This window comes from Rhinopithecus bieti, unplaced genomic scaffold, assembly GCF_001698545.2.
Source record: "Rhinopithecus bieti isolate Rb0 unplaced genomic scaffold, ASM169854v2 scaffold_39746, whole genome shotgun sequence".
Lineage (NCBI taxonomy): Eukaryota > Metazoa > Chordata > Mammalia > Primates > Cercopithecidae > Rhinopithecus > Rhinopithecus bieti.
The window spans coordinates 1,253,913-1,267,827 of NW_016816960.1; the positions used below are offsets into that span (position 1 = coordinate 1,253,913).

General features: G+C 40.3%; 1 protein-coding gene across 8 annotated transcripts in view; it reads left to right on the forward strand.

The window, feature by feature from the left end:
• SETD2 (SET domain containing 2, histone lysine methyltransferase) overlaps nt 1-13,915 on the forward strand; it is a 154,945-nt gene that overhangs the window by 34,722 nt on the left and 106,308 nt on the right. For 4 of the 8 annotated variants that reach the window (XR_001882170.1, XR_001882169.1, XR_001882172.1 and 1 more), the window contains exons 1-3: nt 3,156-3,845; nt 5,986-6,001; nt 8,075-12,438. Coding sequence is in view for 4 of the 8 variants with exons in the window: in XM_017855698.1 (XP_017711187.1) it covers nt 3,769-3,845; nt 5,986-6,001; nt 8,075-12,438 (4,457 nt within the window). In the remaining 4 variants the exon portion in view is untranslated. Of the gene's footprint in view, nt 1-3,155; nt 3,846-5,833; nt 5,875-5,985; nt 6,002-8,074; nt 12,439-13,915 lie in introns of those variants that run through there. The other 4 variants (XM_017855698.1, XM_017855697.1, XM_017855701.1 and 1 more) reach the window with 4 other exon arrangements.

Below are 13,915 nucleotides of genomic sequence, written 5' to 3' on the forward strand. Positions count from 1 at the left end.
CTGTAAATCTTTTTTCTTCTAAGGTAGATAAAAATACTTCTATTTAGCTTTAACCATTTCTTGTGTGACATGATATCCAGAATAGATTTCTTTTTTTTTTTGTTTTTTTTTTTTTTTTTTTTTTTTTTTTTTTTTTTTTTTTGAGACGGAGTCTCGCTGTGTCGCCCCGGCTGGAGTGCTGTGGCCGGGTCTCAGCTCACTGCAAGCTCCGCCTCCCGGGTTCACGCCATTCTCCTGCCTCAGCCTCCCGAGTAGCTGGGACTACAGGCGCCCGCCACCTCGCCCGGCTAGTTTTTTGTATTTTAGTAGAGATGGGGTTTCACCGTGTTAGCCAGGAGGGTCTCGATCTCCTGACCTCGTGATCCACCCGTCTCGGCCTCCCAAAGTGCTGGGATTACAGGCTTGAGCCACCGCGCCCGGCCCAGAATAGATTTCTTTACTATCCAACTTGTTTGTATTTATTAATACGCTTGATAGGGCCAAATTGCTCTCATTTATTGGGCTTCCCTTTGTAAGTCTTACTTCTAATGTCCTAGCCTGAGAGATAGGTTGGTTGGTTTTTTTTTAAGTCATGTCATTCTTGGGTTCCTTGAGCTTGCCATGACTAAAACTCTTAACTAAGTCTTTTTCCATATATACCATGTGACCTAATAGAGATTTATCTTCATGTTGATATGAATTCTTTAAATATAATTCCATCAGCAAGCTGCAGATTTGCCCACTTTACTATGTTTTTGACAGATAACTGGCTAACATCCTTTTTTTTTTTCCTTTATAGTAGTTTTTCAGAAGAAGAAATAGGCTATTCTAGCATGATCTCATCCTGTGGAGTTAAATACTTGTTTTCACGTGCTTCCTTATTTTTTATGGTAGGGAGTACAGGAGGTTTAATACTCTTAACTTCTTGTTTCCATACCCTTGTTTCATCAGCCTTTCTTCAAAAACTCTCTTCTTTGCTCTTGATATTATTTACCAAAACAAGTGTTTCTTTTTTTTTTTTTGAGACGGAGTCTCGCTTTGTCGCCCGGGCTGGAGTGCAGTGGCCGGATCTCAGCTCACTGCAAGCTCCGCCTCCCGGGTTTACGCCATTCTCCTGCCTCAGCCTCCTGAGTAGCTGGGACTACAGGCACCGCCACCTCGCCCGGCTAGTTTTTTGTATTTTTTAGTAGAGACGGGGTTTCACAGTGTTAGCCAGGATGGTCTCGAACTCCTGACCTCGTGATCCGCCCGTTTCGGCCGCCCAAAGTGCTGGGATTACAGGCTTGAGCCACCGCGCCCGGCCCAAAACAAGTGTTCTTATGTTAAAAACATTTGTAGCCAATTCTTGCTGTTAATTGTGGTCTCACAGTTGTATTAATTTATTCAAAAAGGTCTTGCCCTCTTATTGCTGCAGCAGTCTACTCTTCCTGGCCATAGCTAGGTCTCCTACCTAGGAAGACTCTCCTGGAAATGATGTACTTCACCTCCAAAATAATACTCTGACCATAATTTCCAGTTCTTCCACCTTATTGACCCTTCTCCCTCTCTTCCTGATTTCTACCAAATCCACTCTTTGAAGCCCTCAGTATCTTGTCCCTACCCTGTTGAGTTTATCAACTTCCTTCAGCTTTTACTCCTTGTCTATTATTTAGGGATCTTTAGGTCAGTCATTTTAATATTTTTGAGAAATCAGTTCTCTCAACTTCTTGCCTTCTACCCCTCTTGTCCCGCCCATCTTGCTGGATTAATTCACTAGTTGTTGCCTCTGATGGCTTAATCCCTTCAACAAAAGTAGAATAATTATGCTAATAAGCTCAATTATAAATTAGTAATGTCCAACTTTGGGCAGCAACATTGAGGATTACAGTCTACTTCCATTTCTGTTACCTACACTTGAATTTTCTTTGTCTTTTACCCTGTCTCTTCTCCTAGCTTTCGGGGAAAAAAATTAGTTCTGGGGGAACTAATTATGTCAGAAAAGTAGAGACCAAGAGTATGCTTGCTTTATTTTGAAACTTAACTATATCTTCACTTATCTATAGCTCCTTCTCTATTTTTCTTTTCTTTTCTTTCTTTCTTTTTTTCTTTTTTTTTTTTTTTATTGAGGCAGAGTCTCACTCTGTCGCCCGGGCTGGAGTGCAGTGGCGTGATCTCACTGCAACCTCCCAGGTTCAAGCGATTCTCCTGCCTCAGCCTCCCAAGTAACTGGGATTACAGGCACCTGCCGTCATGCCTGGCTAATTTTTGTACAGATGGAGTTTCACCATGTTGGACAGGCTGGTCTTGAACTCCTAACCTCAGGTGATCCGCCCACCTCAGCCTCCCAAAGTGCTGCCACTGCACCCAGCCTGTGTCTCCTTCTCTTGAGATCACTTCCTCAAATTTAGTGATTCCATAATTTTTCTGTCATCTAAACAACTTGTCTGCTCACCAGCTCTATGATGAGGGAGGGAAGCAAGATACAGAATGGCTTATATGTTTTTTTAAAAGAAAAACAATGATCTCTGTTTAAAAACCACACCCAAGTGCATGCACAAACAAGTGCAGAAAGCTCTGTAGATTGAAGTGTTAACAGTAGTTGTCTCTGGAAAGTTGGATTGTGGACTTTTCCTTTTGCGTGTTTGTAATTTGATTTTTATCTATTAACATTAAATGCTTTTAATGATGAGAAAATTTCCCTCCAAATTTCTGATTGTGCTTATATTCTTTTATTATAAACATTTTATTTTATCAAGTTCTGGGAAATGTCATTTCATTTCTTTTCTTTTTTTTAAAACACCTCCCCCTCCTGTCTTGTCATTTCTGTCAAACAATTCTTTGATTTCTAAAATGGACCTTCATTATGCTCCCTTCCCTCCCAACTCCACAAATTTACAATATAACCTGAGCCTATTTTTGTCATATTTTGTCAGGATTATTTTTTTCATCTGCCTGTCCAAAATAGAACTGCTGAAGTTTAAGAAAGTGTTCTGGTCACCTTTGTATTTCCAGCATTTTGTATGTGTGCCTACTATGCAGATAAGCCTGTGGTTGGACATCTCCTGGTACCTTCTGTCTTCTTGAAAAAATTTCAAATGGTACTAATTTAAATCTAACATACCATAGGTTCTAACATGCCATCGATTGTAAGAAAATGATTATTTTATGAACGTTGAGAAGTGAAAAATTTTTCAGTTAAAACTGCGATACCATTGATAGCATGCATCCTGTGGGCAAATGTATATCATAGAATTGATGAAGTACAGTAGTGCTAACATTTATGAGGTTTTTAGTGGTTTTGGAGTAGAAAAAAATGGTTAATTTTGGCACTGCTTCAGATCTCATTCATGTATTATCAGCTTACTGCCCCCACCCCCCGATCATTACTTGGTTTTGTATGGCTACCACAGACACTGGTGAATGGAATGAATTATGATGAAGTTAGGCCTACATTTGGGGAAAGGGTTTTATATGTTTCCTTTCAGGAACATTGAAAACAGATTGTTGTATTCCAGTCTTGCCACATAGCCCAATGAGTGACTAGCTGAAAATACAAATCTCGCTGTCATGTCCTTTTGTAGCTTCCTTTTCTCCAAGTAGACAGTCCCTTAGTATGTCTTGATGTGCTAGTGTACACCAGACTTGTGGCTTTTGATTTCTCTTAGTGTGGTTACCTTTGTTAGAACATAACCCAGAGAGCTGCACACTGTGTTACGGAGCAGATGCACTGTACTGTGGAATAGTCTTGCCTTTGGGACTGTTGAACAGATACCAAAAGAGATTGAGAAGCATTGATCCATAAGATGAAATATGATTCTTCTCATGAGAAACCTGACCACTGCCTCCTACTCCATCTTATTGTTGACTTGCTTACACCTTATAGTCAGGTAATATTGAACTGTTTATAGATTCTTTACACATATTATTCTGTGTTATTTTGTGTGTTTGTGTGTGTGACGGGTTTTCACTCAGTTGCTCAGACTGGAGTGCAGTGGCATGATCTTGGCTCAATGCAATTTCTGTCTCCCAGGTTCAAGCAATCCTCCCAACTTAACCTTCCTTTTAAAAATTATTTATTTATTTTTATTTTTTATTTTTGAGAAAGAGTTTTGCTCTTGTTGCCCAGACTGGAGTGCAATGGCACGACCTTGGCTCACTGTAACCTCCACTTCCTGGGTTCAAGTGATTCTCCTACCTCAGCCTCCCAAGTAGCTGGGATTACAGGCACGCACCACCATGCTTGGCTAATTTTGTATTTTTAGTAGAGATGGGGTTTCACCATGTTGGCTAGGCTGGTCTTGAGCTCCTGACCTCAGGTGATCCGCCCGCCTCGGCCTCCCATAGTGCAGGCATGAGCCACCGCACCTGGCCTAAAAATTATTTTTAAGAGAGATGAGGTTTTCCTATGTTATCCAGGATGGTCTCGAACTCCTGAACTCACGTGATCCTCCCAACTTAGCCTCTTAAAGTGTTGGGATTACAAGCGTGGGCCACTATGCCCAGCCTTATTTTATGTGTTAATCTCTGACTCTGCCTGGGATCTTCCCACAAATGTATTCTTCAAAAACGAATCCTCTCTTCAGGAATTTTTTTTTTTTTTTTTTTTTAAGGCAGCCATCACCACAGCTGGAGTGCAGTAGTGGTGTGATCGTGGCTACCTGCAGCCTCGACTTCCTGGGGTCACGTGATCCTCCCACCTCAGCCTCCCAGGTAGCTAGGACTACAAGTGCACGCCACCATACCTGGCTATTTTTTTTGTATTTTTTTAGTAGAGACGGGGTTTCACAGTGTTAGCCAGGATGGTCTCGATCTCCTGACCTCGTGATCCGCCCGTCTCAGCCTCCCAAAGTGCTGGGATTACAGGCTTGGGCCCCCCCCCCCGGCCTTTTTTTTTTTTTTTTTTTAAGGCAGCCATCACCACAGCTGGAGTGCAGTAGTGGTGTGATCGTGGCTACCTGCAGCCTCGACTTCCTGGGGTCACGTGATCCTCCCACCTCAGCCTCCCAGGTAGCTAGGACTACAAGTGCACGCCACCATACCTGGCTATTTTTTTTGTATTTTTTATAGAGACGGAGTTTCACCATATTGCCCAGTCTGGTCTCAATCTCCTGGGCTCATGCCATCAGCTGGCCTCAGCCTCCTGAAGTGCTGGGATTACAGATGTGAGCCACCACACCTGGGCAGGAAAAATTCTTTGCATTCCTATTTTCCCACTGAACTGAGTTGCATATCATCCTCTTTGCTGCCTCACTATACATATTTCTATTCTTATATTTACTCCATTATGTTGGAATTACTTTTGTTACAAATTTCTTTTTTGTAACTTACAGGAAGCTGAANAAGGCAGCCATCACCACAGCTGGAGTGCAGTAGTGGTGTGATCGTGGCTACCTGCAGCCTCGACTTCCTGGGGTCACGTGATCCTCCCACCTCAGCCTCCCAGGTAGCTAGGACTACAAGTGCACGCCACCATACCTGGCTATTTTTTTTGTATTTTTTATAGAGACGGAGTTTCACCATATTGCCCAGTCTGGTCTCAATCTCCTGGGCTCATGCCATCAGCTGGCCTCAGCCTCCTGAAGTGCTGGGATTACAGATGTGAGCCACCACACCTGGGCAGGAAAATTCTTTGCATTCCTATTTTCCCACTGAACTGAGTTGCATATCATCCTCTTTGCTGCCTCACTATACATATTTCTATTCTTATATTTACTCCATTATGTTGGAATTACTTTTGTTACAAATTTCTTTTTTGTAACTTACAGGAAGCTGAACTTTTTGAGGGCAGGGATGCTGGCTTTATTCAAATTTGGTCTCCAGGACTTAGCATAGTATGTGGCACTATCTTGAGTAAATATGTGTTAAACTAAATGTAACTGAGTCTGAAGGAATGGACAATCCATATAGAATATACCTGTAGGTAGTAAGTATCCTAAGTTTTAATACAAATAACTATTATTTCAATCGTTTTAAGTATTTATGATTTCTTTTATTCTTTTGCATGTTTTCTTGGCTGAATGGAAATAGAGAAGAAGAAAACGAGGTAAGTATAATTTAACTAGTCATTCAGTGATTATGACATTGACCACTAAACACATTTTAGAAATTGGGTAAAAGCTGAAAACACTCAAAATGTAGCTATCATTTTGAATGTCAAATGAAGTAATAGTTTTAATTTTGTTTTAGAGCCATGGTAACTTATCCCAGTGAGGGATGTTGTGTATCTCAAAAAAATGGTTTTAAACTTTAGAGCTTCAAGAGATTTAGGAAAGGTAGAGAAAGTTGGAAGTTCTAAAAATATATTTTACTTGTTTTATATGTATTGAGCTTCCATTTAAGATTTAGCTTGAAAAGTGGATTCTGTTTCTTAAAAGTATTTGGCTCATGCCTGTAATCCCAACACTGGGAAGCTAAGGCAGGTGGATCACTTGAGGTCAGGAGTTTGAGACCAGCCTGGCCAACATGGTGAAACCCCATCTGTACTAAAAATAAGAAAATTAGCCAGACGTGGTGGCTTAGTCCCAGCTACTCAGGAGGCTGAGGCAGGAGAATTGCTTAAACTGGGGAGAAAGAGGTTGCAGTGAGCCAAGATGGTGCCCCTGCGCTTCAGCCTGGGCAATAGAGCAAGACTCTTGTCTCAAAAAAATAAAGTATTTGGAATTCACTCTCCATGATAATACATGTGAAAGTATTTACTTTCCAACTTGAATGACTACCATGTAATTTTGAAAACTGATTTCAGATTTTACTGTGTTGAAAGGGAAGTTATTCTCTTAAATAGCCGAAGTGGATTAAAGAACATGAATTAGAAGAATTTTGCATATGGAAAGTATACCACCATCTTTAATTTAGGATTGAGTTTGTTGCTGTAGATTTTTCTGATGCTCTTTCTACAACCTATGTTATGTCTTGAACTTCCAAAGCTCACCATTTCCTTTGGTGATTTGGCAAACATGGAGGAAGTAGTCTTCTTAGGTTTGTACCTTGTAATTGTTGCTCATAGAGCAGTATTATTACCTGAGGGTGGGGAACCCAGGCAGAGACAGTGATGTGTGCCAAGGCAGAGAACTCTCCAGGAAGGCAGAAGGCCTGGTCCTCATTTGGTTGCCTCATCTGTAAAACAAGTAAGTTGGGAAGTTCCTCTATATCAGTGGTTTCCCAAACCTGGGACATTGATTAGAATTGCCTGTAATGCTTGTTTTTTTTTTTTAAAAAACAAAAGCTTCAAAACACCCCAAAAAACAAACCCTTGCCTCATCTTAGAGCTCAATAGCTCCCGTTGATATTTGATATTTCCTAGAGTGTGGGTCACAGGTGAATATTATTTTTTTAATTTTTAAGTTTTTTTATTTTTTTGAGACAGAGTCTTGCTCTGTTGCCCAGGTTGGAGTTCTGTGGTGCCATCTTGGCTCACTGCAACCTCTGCCTCCCGGGTTCCAGTGATTCTCCCACCTCAGCCTCCCAAGTAGTTGGGGTTACAGGCGCATGCTGCCACACCCTGCTAATTTTTGTATTTTTAGTTGAAATGGGGTTTCATTATGTTGGCCAGGCTAGTCTCGAACTCCTGACCTCAAGTGACCCTCCCGCCTCGGCCTCCCAAGGTGCCGGGATTACAGGGGTGAGCCACCGTGCTCGACCCAGATGAGTATTTTTACTGTGCACTCAATGTGATGCCAGGAGACCACTGGTCTTGATGATCTCCGGCTTTTCATCTCTGATAGAACACAAGAACAAACCATATTGAGTACTGAGATGTTAGATATTGCCCTTTATACAAATGTCCTTTGAACATATGTCAGGTTTTTAAAAAAATTCTTTTTAAAAAATGCTACCTGGAAAATAGTTATAAAACTGAAAAAAATTTATGTAAGAGAAAGAATGGGAAAATTAGGTAATTGTTGAAGCTAGGAGTGGATACTTAGGGATTTATTGTATCATTTTCTATACCTTTGACTGTGTTTGAAAATTTTCGTAATAAAGATATATATAGCTTAGTGAAATTCATACTATTTGTTATTAGGGCTTTTCATTTCTCCAGTACACATTTTAAACTGTGCAGTCCATTTGAAAGTAACTATTTATTATAGTAGTAATTACTTATTTTGTTCATTTGTAGGCAAAGATTGAAAATGTGCAGAAAACAGGTTTCATCAAAGGACCAGTGTTCAAAGGTGTTGCTTCTAGTCGATTTTTGCCCAAAGGCACCAAGACAAAAGTTAATTTGGAAGAACAGGGACGACAGAAGGTGTCATTCAGCTTCAGCCTTACAAAGAAAACTTTGCAGAATAGGTTTCTCACTGTACTTGGCAATGAAAAGCAAAGTGATACTCCAAACCCTCCAGCTGTACCTCTTCAGGTAGACTCGACTCCTAAAATGAAAATGGAAATTGGTGATACCTTATCTACTGCAGAAGAATCTTCCCCACCAAAGTCAAGGGTGGAATTGGGCAAAATTCATTTTAAGAAACACCTGCTTCATGTAACATCCAGGCCACTACTGGCTACTACCACAGCAGTAGCATCTCCACCTACTCATGCAGCACCACTACCAGCAGTGATAGCAGAATCAACAACTGTAGACTCACCACCCTCATCTCCACCTCCACCGCCTCCACCTGCCCAAGCCACAACACCCTCATCACCAGCACCAGTAACAGAGCCAGTGGTCTTGCCACATACACCAATAACAGTTCTAATGGCAGCACCAGTACCCTTACCAGTAGATGTAGCAGTTAGATCTCTGAAAGAACCACCAATTATAATTGTACCAGAATCTTTAGAAGCAGATACTAAGCAGGACACTGTATCTAATAGTTCAGAAGAACACATAACTCAAATATTGAATGAGCAAGCAGATATTTCCTCAAAAAAAGAAGATTCCCATATTGGGAAGGATGAAGAAATTCCAGATAGTTCTAAGATTAGTCTGAGCTGTAAAAAAACAGGTTCTAAGAAGAAATCCTCACAATCTGAAGGCACCTTTCTTGGTTCAGAATCTGATGAAGATTCTGTACGGACTTCTTCAAGTCAAAGATCACATGATTTAAAATTTTCAGCAAGCATTGAAAAGGAAAGAGATTTTAAAAAGAGCTCAGCACCTTTAAAAAGTGAGGATCTAGGGAAATCTTCACGATCTAAAACAGATAGAGATGATAAATATTTTAGCTATTCAAAACTTGAAAGAGATACTCGGTATGTATCTTCCCGATGTAGATCAGAAAGAGAGCGACGGCGGAGCAGATCTCATTCTAGGTCTGAGAGAGGCCCTAGAACTAATTTATCCTATTCCAGGTCAGAACGATCTCATTATTATGACTCTGATCGTCGCTACCATAGGAGCTCCCCTTATCGAGAGAGGACACGCTATTCTCGGCCATATACAGATAACAGAGCACGAGAGAGTTCTGACTCAGAAGAAGAGTATAAGAAGACATACTCAAGGCGTACCTCATCTCATTCCTCTTCTTACAGAGACCTAAGGACATCATCCTATTCTAAATCTGATCGGGACTGTAAAACTGAGACCTCTTACTTAGAGATGGAAAGAAGAGGCAAGTATTCTTCAAAACTAGAAAGAGAATCTAAAAGGACTTCAGAAAATGAAGCAGTTAAAAGATGTTGTTCTCCCCCTAATGAACTGGGATTCCGACGAGGGTCATCATATTCTAAGCACGACAGTAGTGCTTCCCGTTATAAATCTACCCTTTCAAAACCTATACCCAAGTCTGATAAGTTTAAAAATTCTTTCTGTTGTACAGAATTAAATGAAGAAATCAAACAGTCTCATTCTTTTAGTTTACAGACACCTTGTTCAAAAGGTAGTGAATTAAGAATGATTAATAAAAACCCTGAAAGAGAAAAGGCTGGGTCTCCAGCTCCATCAAATCGATTAAATGATTCACCTACTTTAAAAAAGCTAGATGAATTTCCTATTTTTAAGTCTGAATTTATAACACATGATAGCCATGATAGTATTAAGGAATTAGACTCTTTATCTAAAGTGAAGAATGATCAATTAAGAAGTTTTTGTCCCACAGAATTAAATATAAATGGATCTCCTGGGGCAGAATCTGATTTGGCAACATTTTGCACTTCTAAAACTGATGCTGTTTTAATGACTTCTGATGATAGTGTGACTGGATCGGAGGTATCCCCTTTGGTCAAAGCATGCATGCTTTCATCAAATGGATTTCAGAATATTAGTAGATGCAAAGGAAAAGACTTGGATGATACACGCATGCTGCATAAGAAGTCAGAAAGCCCATTTAGAGAAACAGAACCTCTGGTGTCACCACACCAAGATAAACTCATGTCTTTGCCAGTTATGACTATAGATTATTCCAAAACTGTAGTTAAAGAACCAGTTGATACGAGGGTTTCTTGCTGCAAAACCAAAGATTCAGACATATACTGTACTTCAAATGATAGCAGCAACCTTTCTTTGTGTAACTCCGAAGCTGAAAATATAGAGCCTTCAGTTATAAAGATTTCTTCAAATAGCTTTATGAATGTGCATTTGGAATCAAAACCAGTTATATGTGATAGTAGAAATTTGACAGATCACTCAAAATTTGCATGTGAAGAATATAAGCAGAGCATCGGTAGCACTAGTTCAGCTTCTGTTAATCATTTTGATGATTTATATCAGCCTATTGGGAGTTCAGATATTGCTTCATCTCTTCAGAGTCTTCCACCAGGAATAAAGGTGGACAGTCTAACTCTCTTGAAATGTGGAGAGAACACATCTCCAGTTCTGGATGCAGTGCTAAAGAGTAGAAAAAGTTTGGAGTTTTTAAAGCACGCAGGGAAAGAAACAGAAGTAGGTAGTGACCTCCCTGATTCAGGAAAGGGATTTGCTTCCAGGGAGAACAGGCGTAATAATGGGTTATCTGGGAAATGTTTGCAAGAGGCTCAAGAAGAAGGGAATTCCATATTGCCTGATAGAAGAGGAAGACCAGAAATCTCTTTACATGAAAGAGGAGAAGGAGGACATGTGCATACTTCCGATGACTCAGAAGTTGTATTTTCTTCTTGTGATTTGAATTTAACCATGGAAGACAGTGATGGTGTAACTTACACATTAAAGTGTGACAGTAGTGGTCATGCCCCAGAAATTGTGTCTACTGTCCATGAAGATTATTCTGACTCTTCTGAAAGTTCAAGTGATGAAAGTGATTCAGAAGATACAGATTCAGATGATAGCAGTATTCCAAGAAACCGTCTCCAGTCTGTTGTGGTTGTGCCAAAGAATTCTACTTTGCCCATGGAAGAAACAAGTCCTTGTTCTTCTCGGAGCAGTCAAAGTTATAGACACTATTCTGACCATTGGGAAGATGAAAGATTGGAGTCAAGGAGACATTCGTATGAGGAAAAATTTGAAAGTATAGCAAGTAAAGCCTGTCCTCAAACTGATAAGTTTTTCCTTCGTAAAGGAACAGAGAAGAATCCAGAAATTTCTTTTACACAGTCCAGTAGAAAACAAATAGATAACCACCTGCCTGAACTTTCTCATCCTCAGAGTGATGGGGTTGATAGTACAAGTCATACAGATGTGAAATCTGACTCTCTGGGTCACCCAAATTCAGAGGAAACTGTGAAAGCCAAAATATCTTCTAGGCAGCAAGAGGAGCTGCCAATTTATTCTTCTGATTTTGAAGATGTCCCAAATAAGTCTTGGCAACAGACTACTTTCCAAAACAGGCCAGATAGTAGACTGGGAAAAACAGAATTGAGTTTTTCTTCCTCTTGTGAGATATCACGTGTGGATGGCTTGCACTCATCAGAAGAGCTCAGAAACTTAGGTTGGGACTTCTCTCAAGAAAAGCCTTCTACCACATATCAGCAACCTGACAGTAGCTATGGAACTTGTGGTGGACACAAGTATCAGCAAAATGCAGAACAGTATGGTGGGACACGTGATTACTGGCAAGGCAATGGTTACTGGGATCCAAGATCAGGTAGACCTCCTGGAACTGGGGTTGTGTATGATCGAACTCAAGGACAAGTACCAGATTCCCTAACAGATGATCGTGAAGAAGAGGAGAATTGGGATCAACAGGATGGATCCCATTTTTCAGACCAGTCCAATAAGTATCTTTTGTCCATTCAGAAAGACAAGGGGTCAGTGCAAGCACCTGAAATAAGCAGCAATTCCATTAAGGACACTTTAGCTGTGAATGAAAAGAAAGAGTTTTCAAAAAACTTAGAAAAAAATGATATCAAAGATAGAGGACCTCTTAAAAAAAGGAGGCAGGAAATAGAGAGTGATTCTGAAAGTGATGGTGAGCTTCAGGACAGAAAGAAAGTTAGAGTGGAGGTAGAGCAGGGAGAGACATCAGTGCCCCCAGGCTCAGCACTGGTTGGGCCCTCCTGTGTCATGGATGACTTCAGGGACCCACAGCGATGGAAGGAATGTGCCAAGCAAGGGAAAATGCCTTGTTACTTTGATCTTATTGAAGAAAATGTTTATTTAACAGAAAGGTAAGTCTAATTAATGCTTGCTTGACAAATTTTAACTCTTTTTTTGTTGTTGTTAGAAAAAGCCTTTAAACAATTCAGACTGTATGAGATAAAACACATGAAAGAGTTGTGGGATAGAATAAATTTAAAAGCCTAAAAAAGTGTTTTTACAAAATGATTTGATAGTGTAGATTCCTTTCCCCATTTTCACCCTCCCCAGGAAAGGAGATGTCTTTTTTTTTTTCTTTTCTTTTCTTTTTTTTAAATTATTATACTTTTAAGTTCTAGGGTACATGTGCATAACGTGCAGGTTTGTTACATATGTATACTTGTGCCATGTTGGTGTGCTGCACCCATCAGGAGATGTCTATTTTTTTTTCTTTTATTACTTACTTGGTTTTCAAGGTATAATTTAGGCTAGCCCAGTTTTTCTGTAATTCCTTTTACATGTGGAAGTGTGACCAAAAAAAATAGAATAAAACCCCAGCAAAATAATCTGTGCTTAGAGAAGAAAAAAGTGGTTACATTGGGTTTTATTTTCAAAATTGTGCAGAATGAAGTATCTTTGGGTACTGTGTTAGTCCGTTTTCATGCTGCTGATAAAGACATACCCGAGACTGGGAAGAAAAAGAGGTTTAATTGGACTTGCAGTTCCACATGGCTGGGGAGGCCTCAGAATTGTGGCAGGAGGCAAAAGGGACTTACTTCTTACATGGTGGTGGCAAGAGAAAAGGAGGAAGAAGCAAAAGTGAAAACCCCTGATAAACCCATCAGATCTTGTGTGACTTATTCACCATCACAAGAATAACACAGGAAAGGCCGGCCCCCATGATTCAATTACCTCCTCCTGGGACCCTCCCACAACACGTGGGAATTCTGGGAGATACAATTCAAGTTGTTTGGGTGGGGAAATAGCCAAACCGTATCAGATACTTATAAAGTTAGAACTAGACTAGAACATAATTTTCTTCTCTCATTTTTTTTAGATTATTGTTTTTTTTTTTTTTTTTTTGAGACGGAGTTCCGCTCTGTCGCCCAGGCTGGAGTGTAGTGGCCAGATCTCAGCTCATTGCAAGCTCCGCCTCCCGGGTTTACGCCATTCTCCTGCTTCAGCCTCCCGAGCAGCTGGGACCACAGGCGCCTGCCACCTCGCCCGGCTAGTTTTTTTTTTTTTTTTTTTTGTATTTTTTAGTAGAGACGGGGTTTCACCGTGTTAGCCAGGATGGTCTCGATCTCCTGACCTCGTGATCCGCCTGCCTCGGCCTCCCAAAGTGCTGGGATTACAGGCTTGAGCCACCGCACCCGGCCTAGATTATTGTTAATAGATTAAATCTGGCAATAGTGTAATAAATATTTTAGAAATGATAAAGTGGTTTATCGAAAAATCCCTAACATGAAACAAATTATAATGAGAATAAGAGTAATGAAAACATAGTCCTCTAGAGCAGGGCTTCTCAGTCTGTTTTAACTTTAACCCCTCCTTGATAATTTCCTTTTT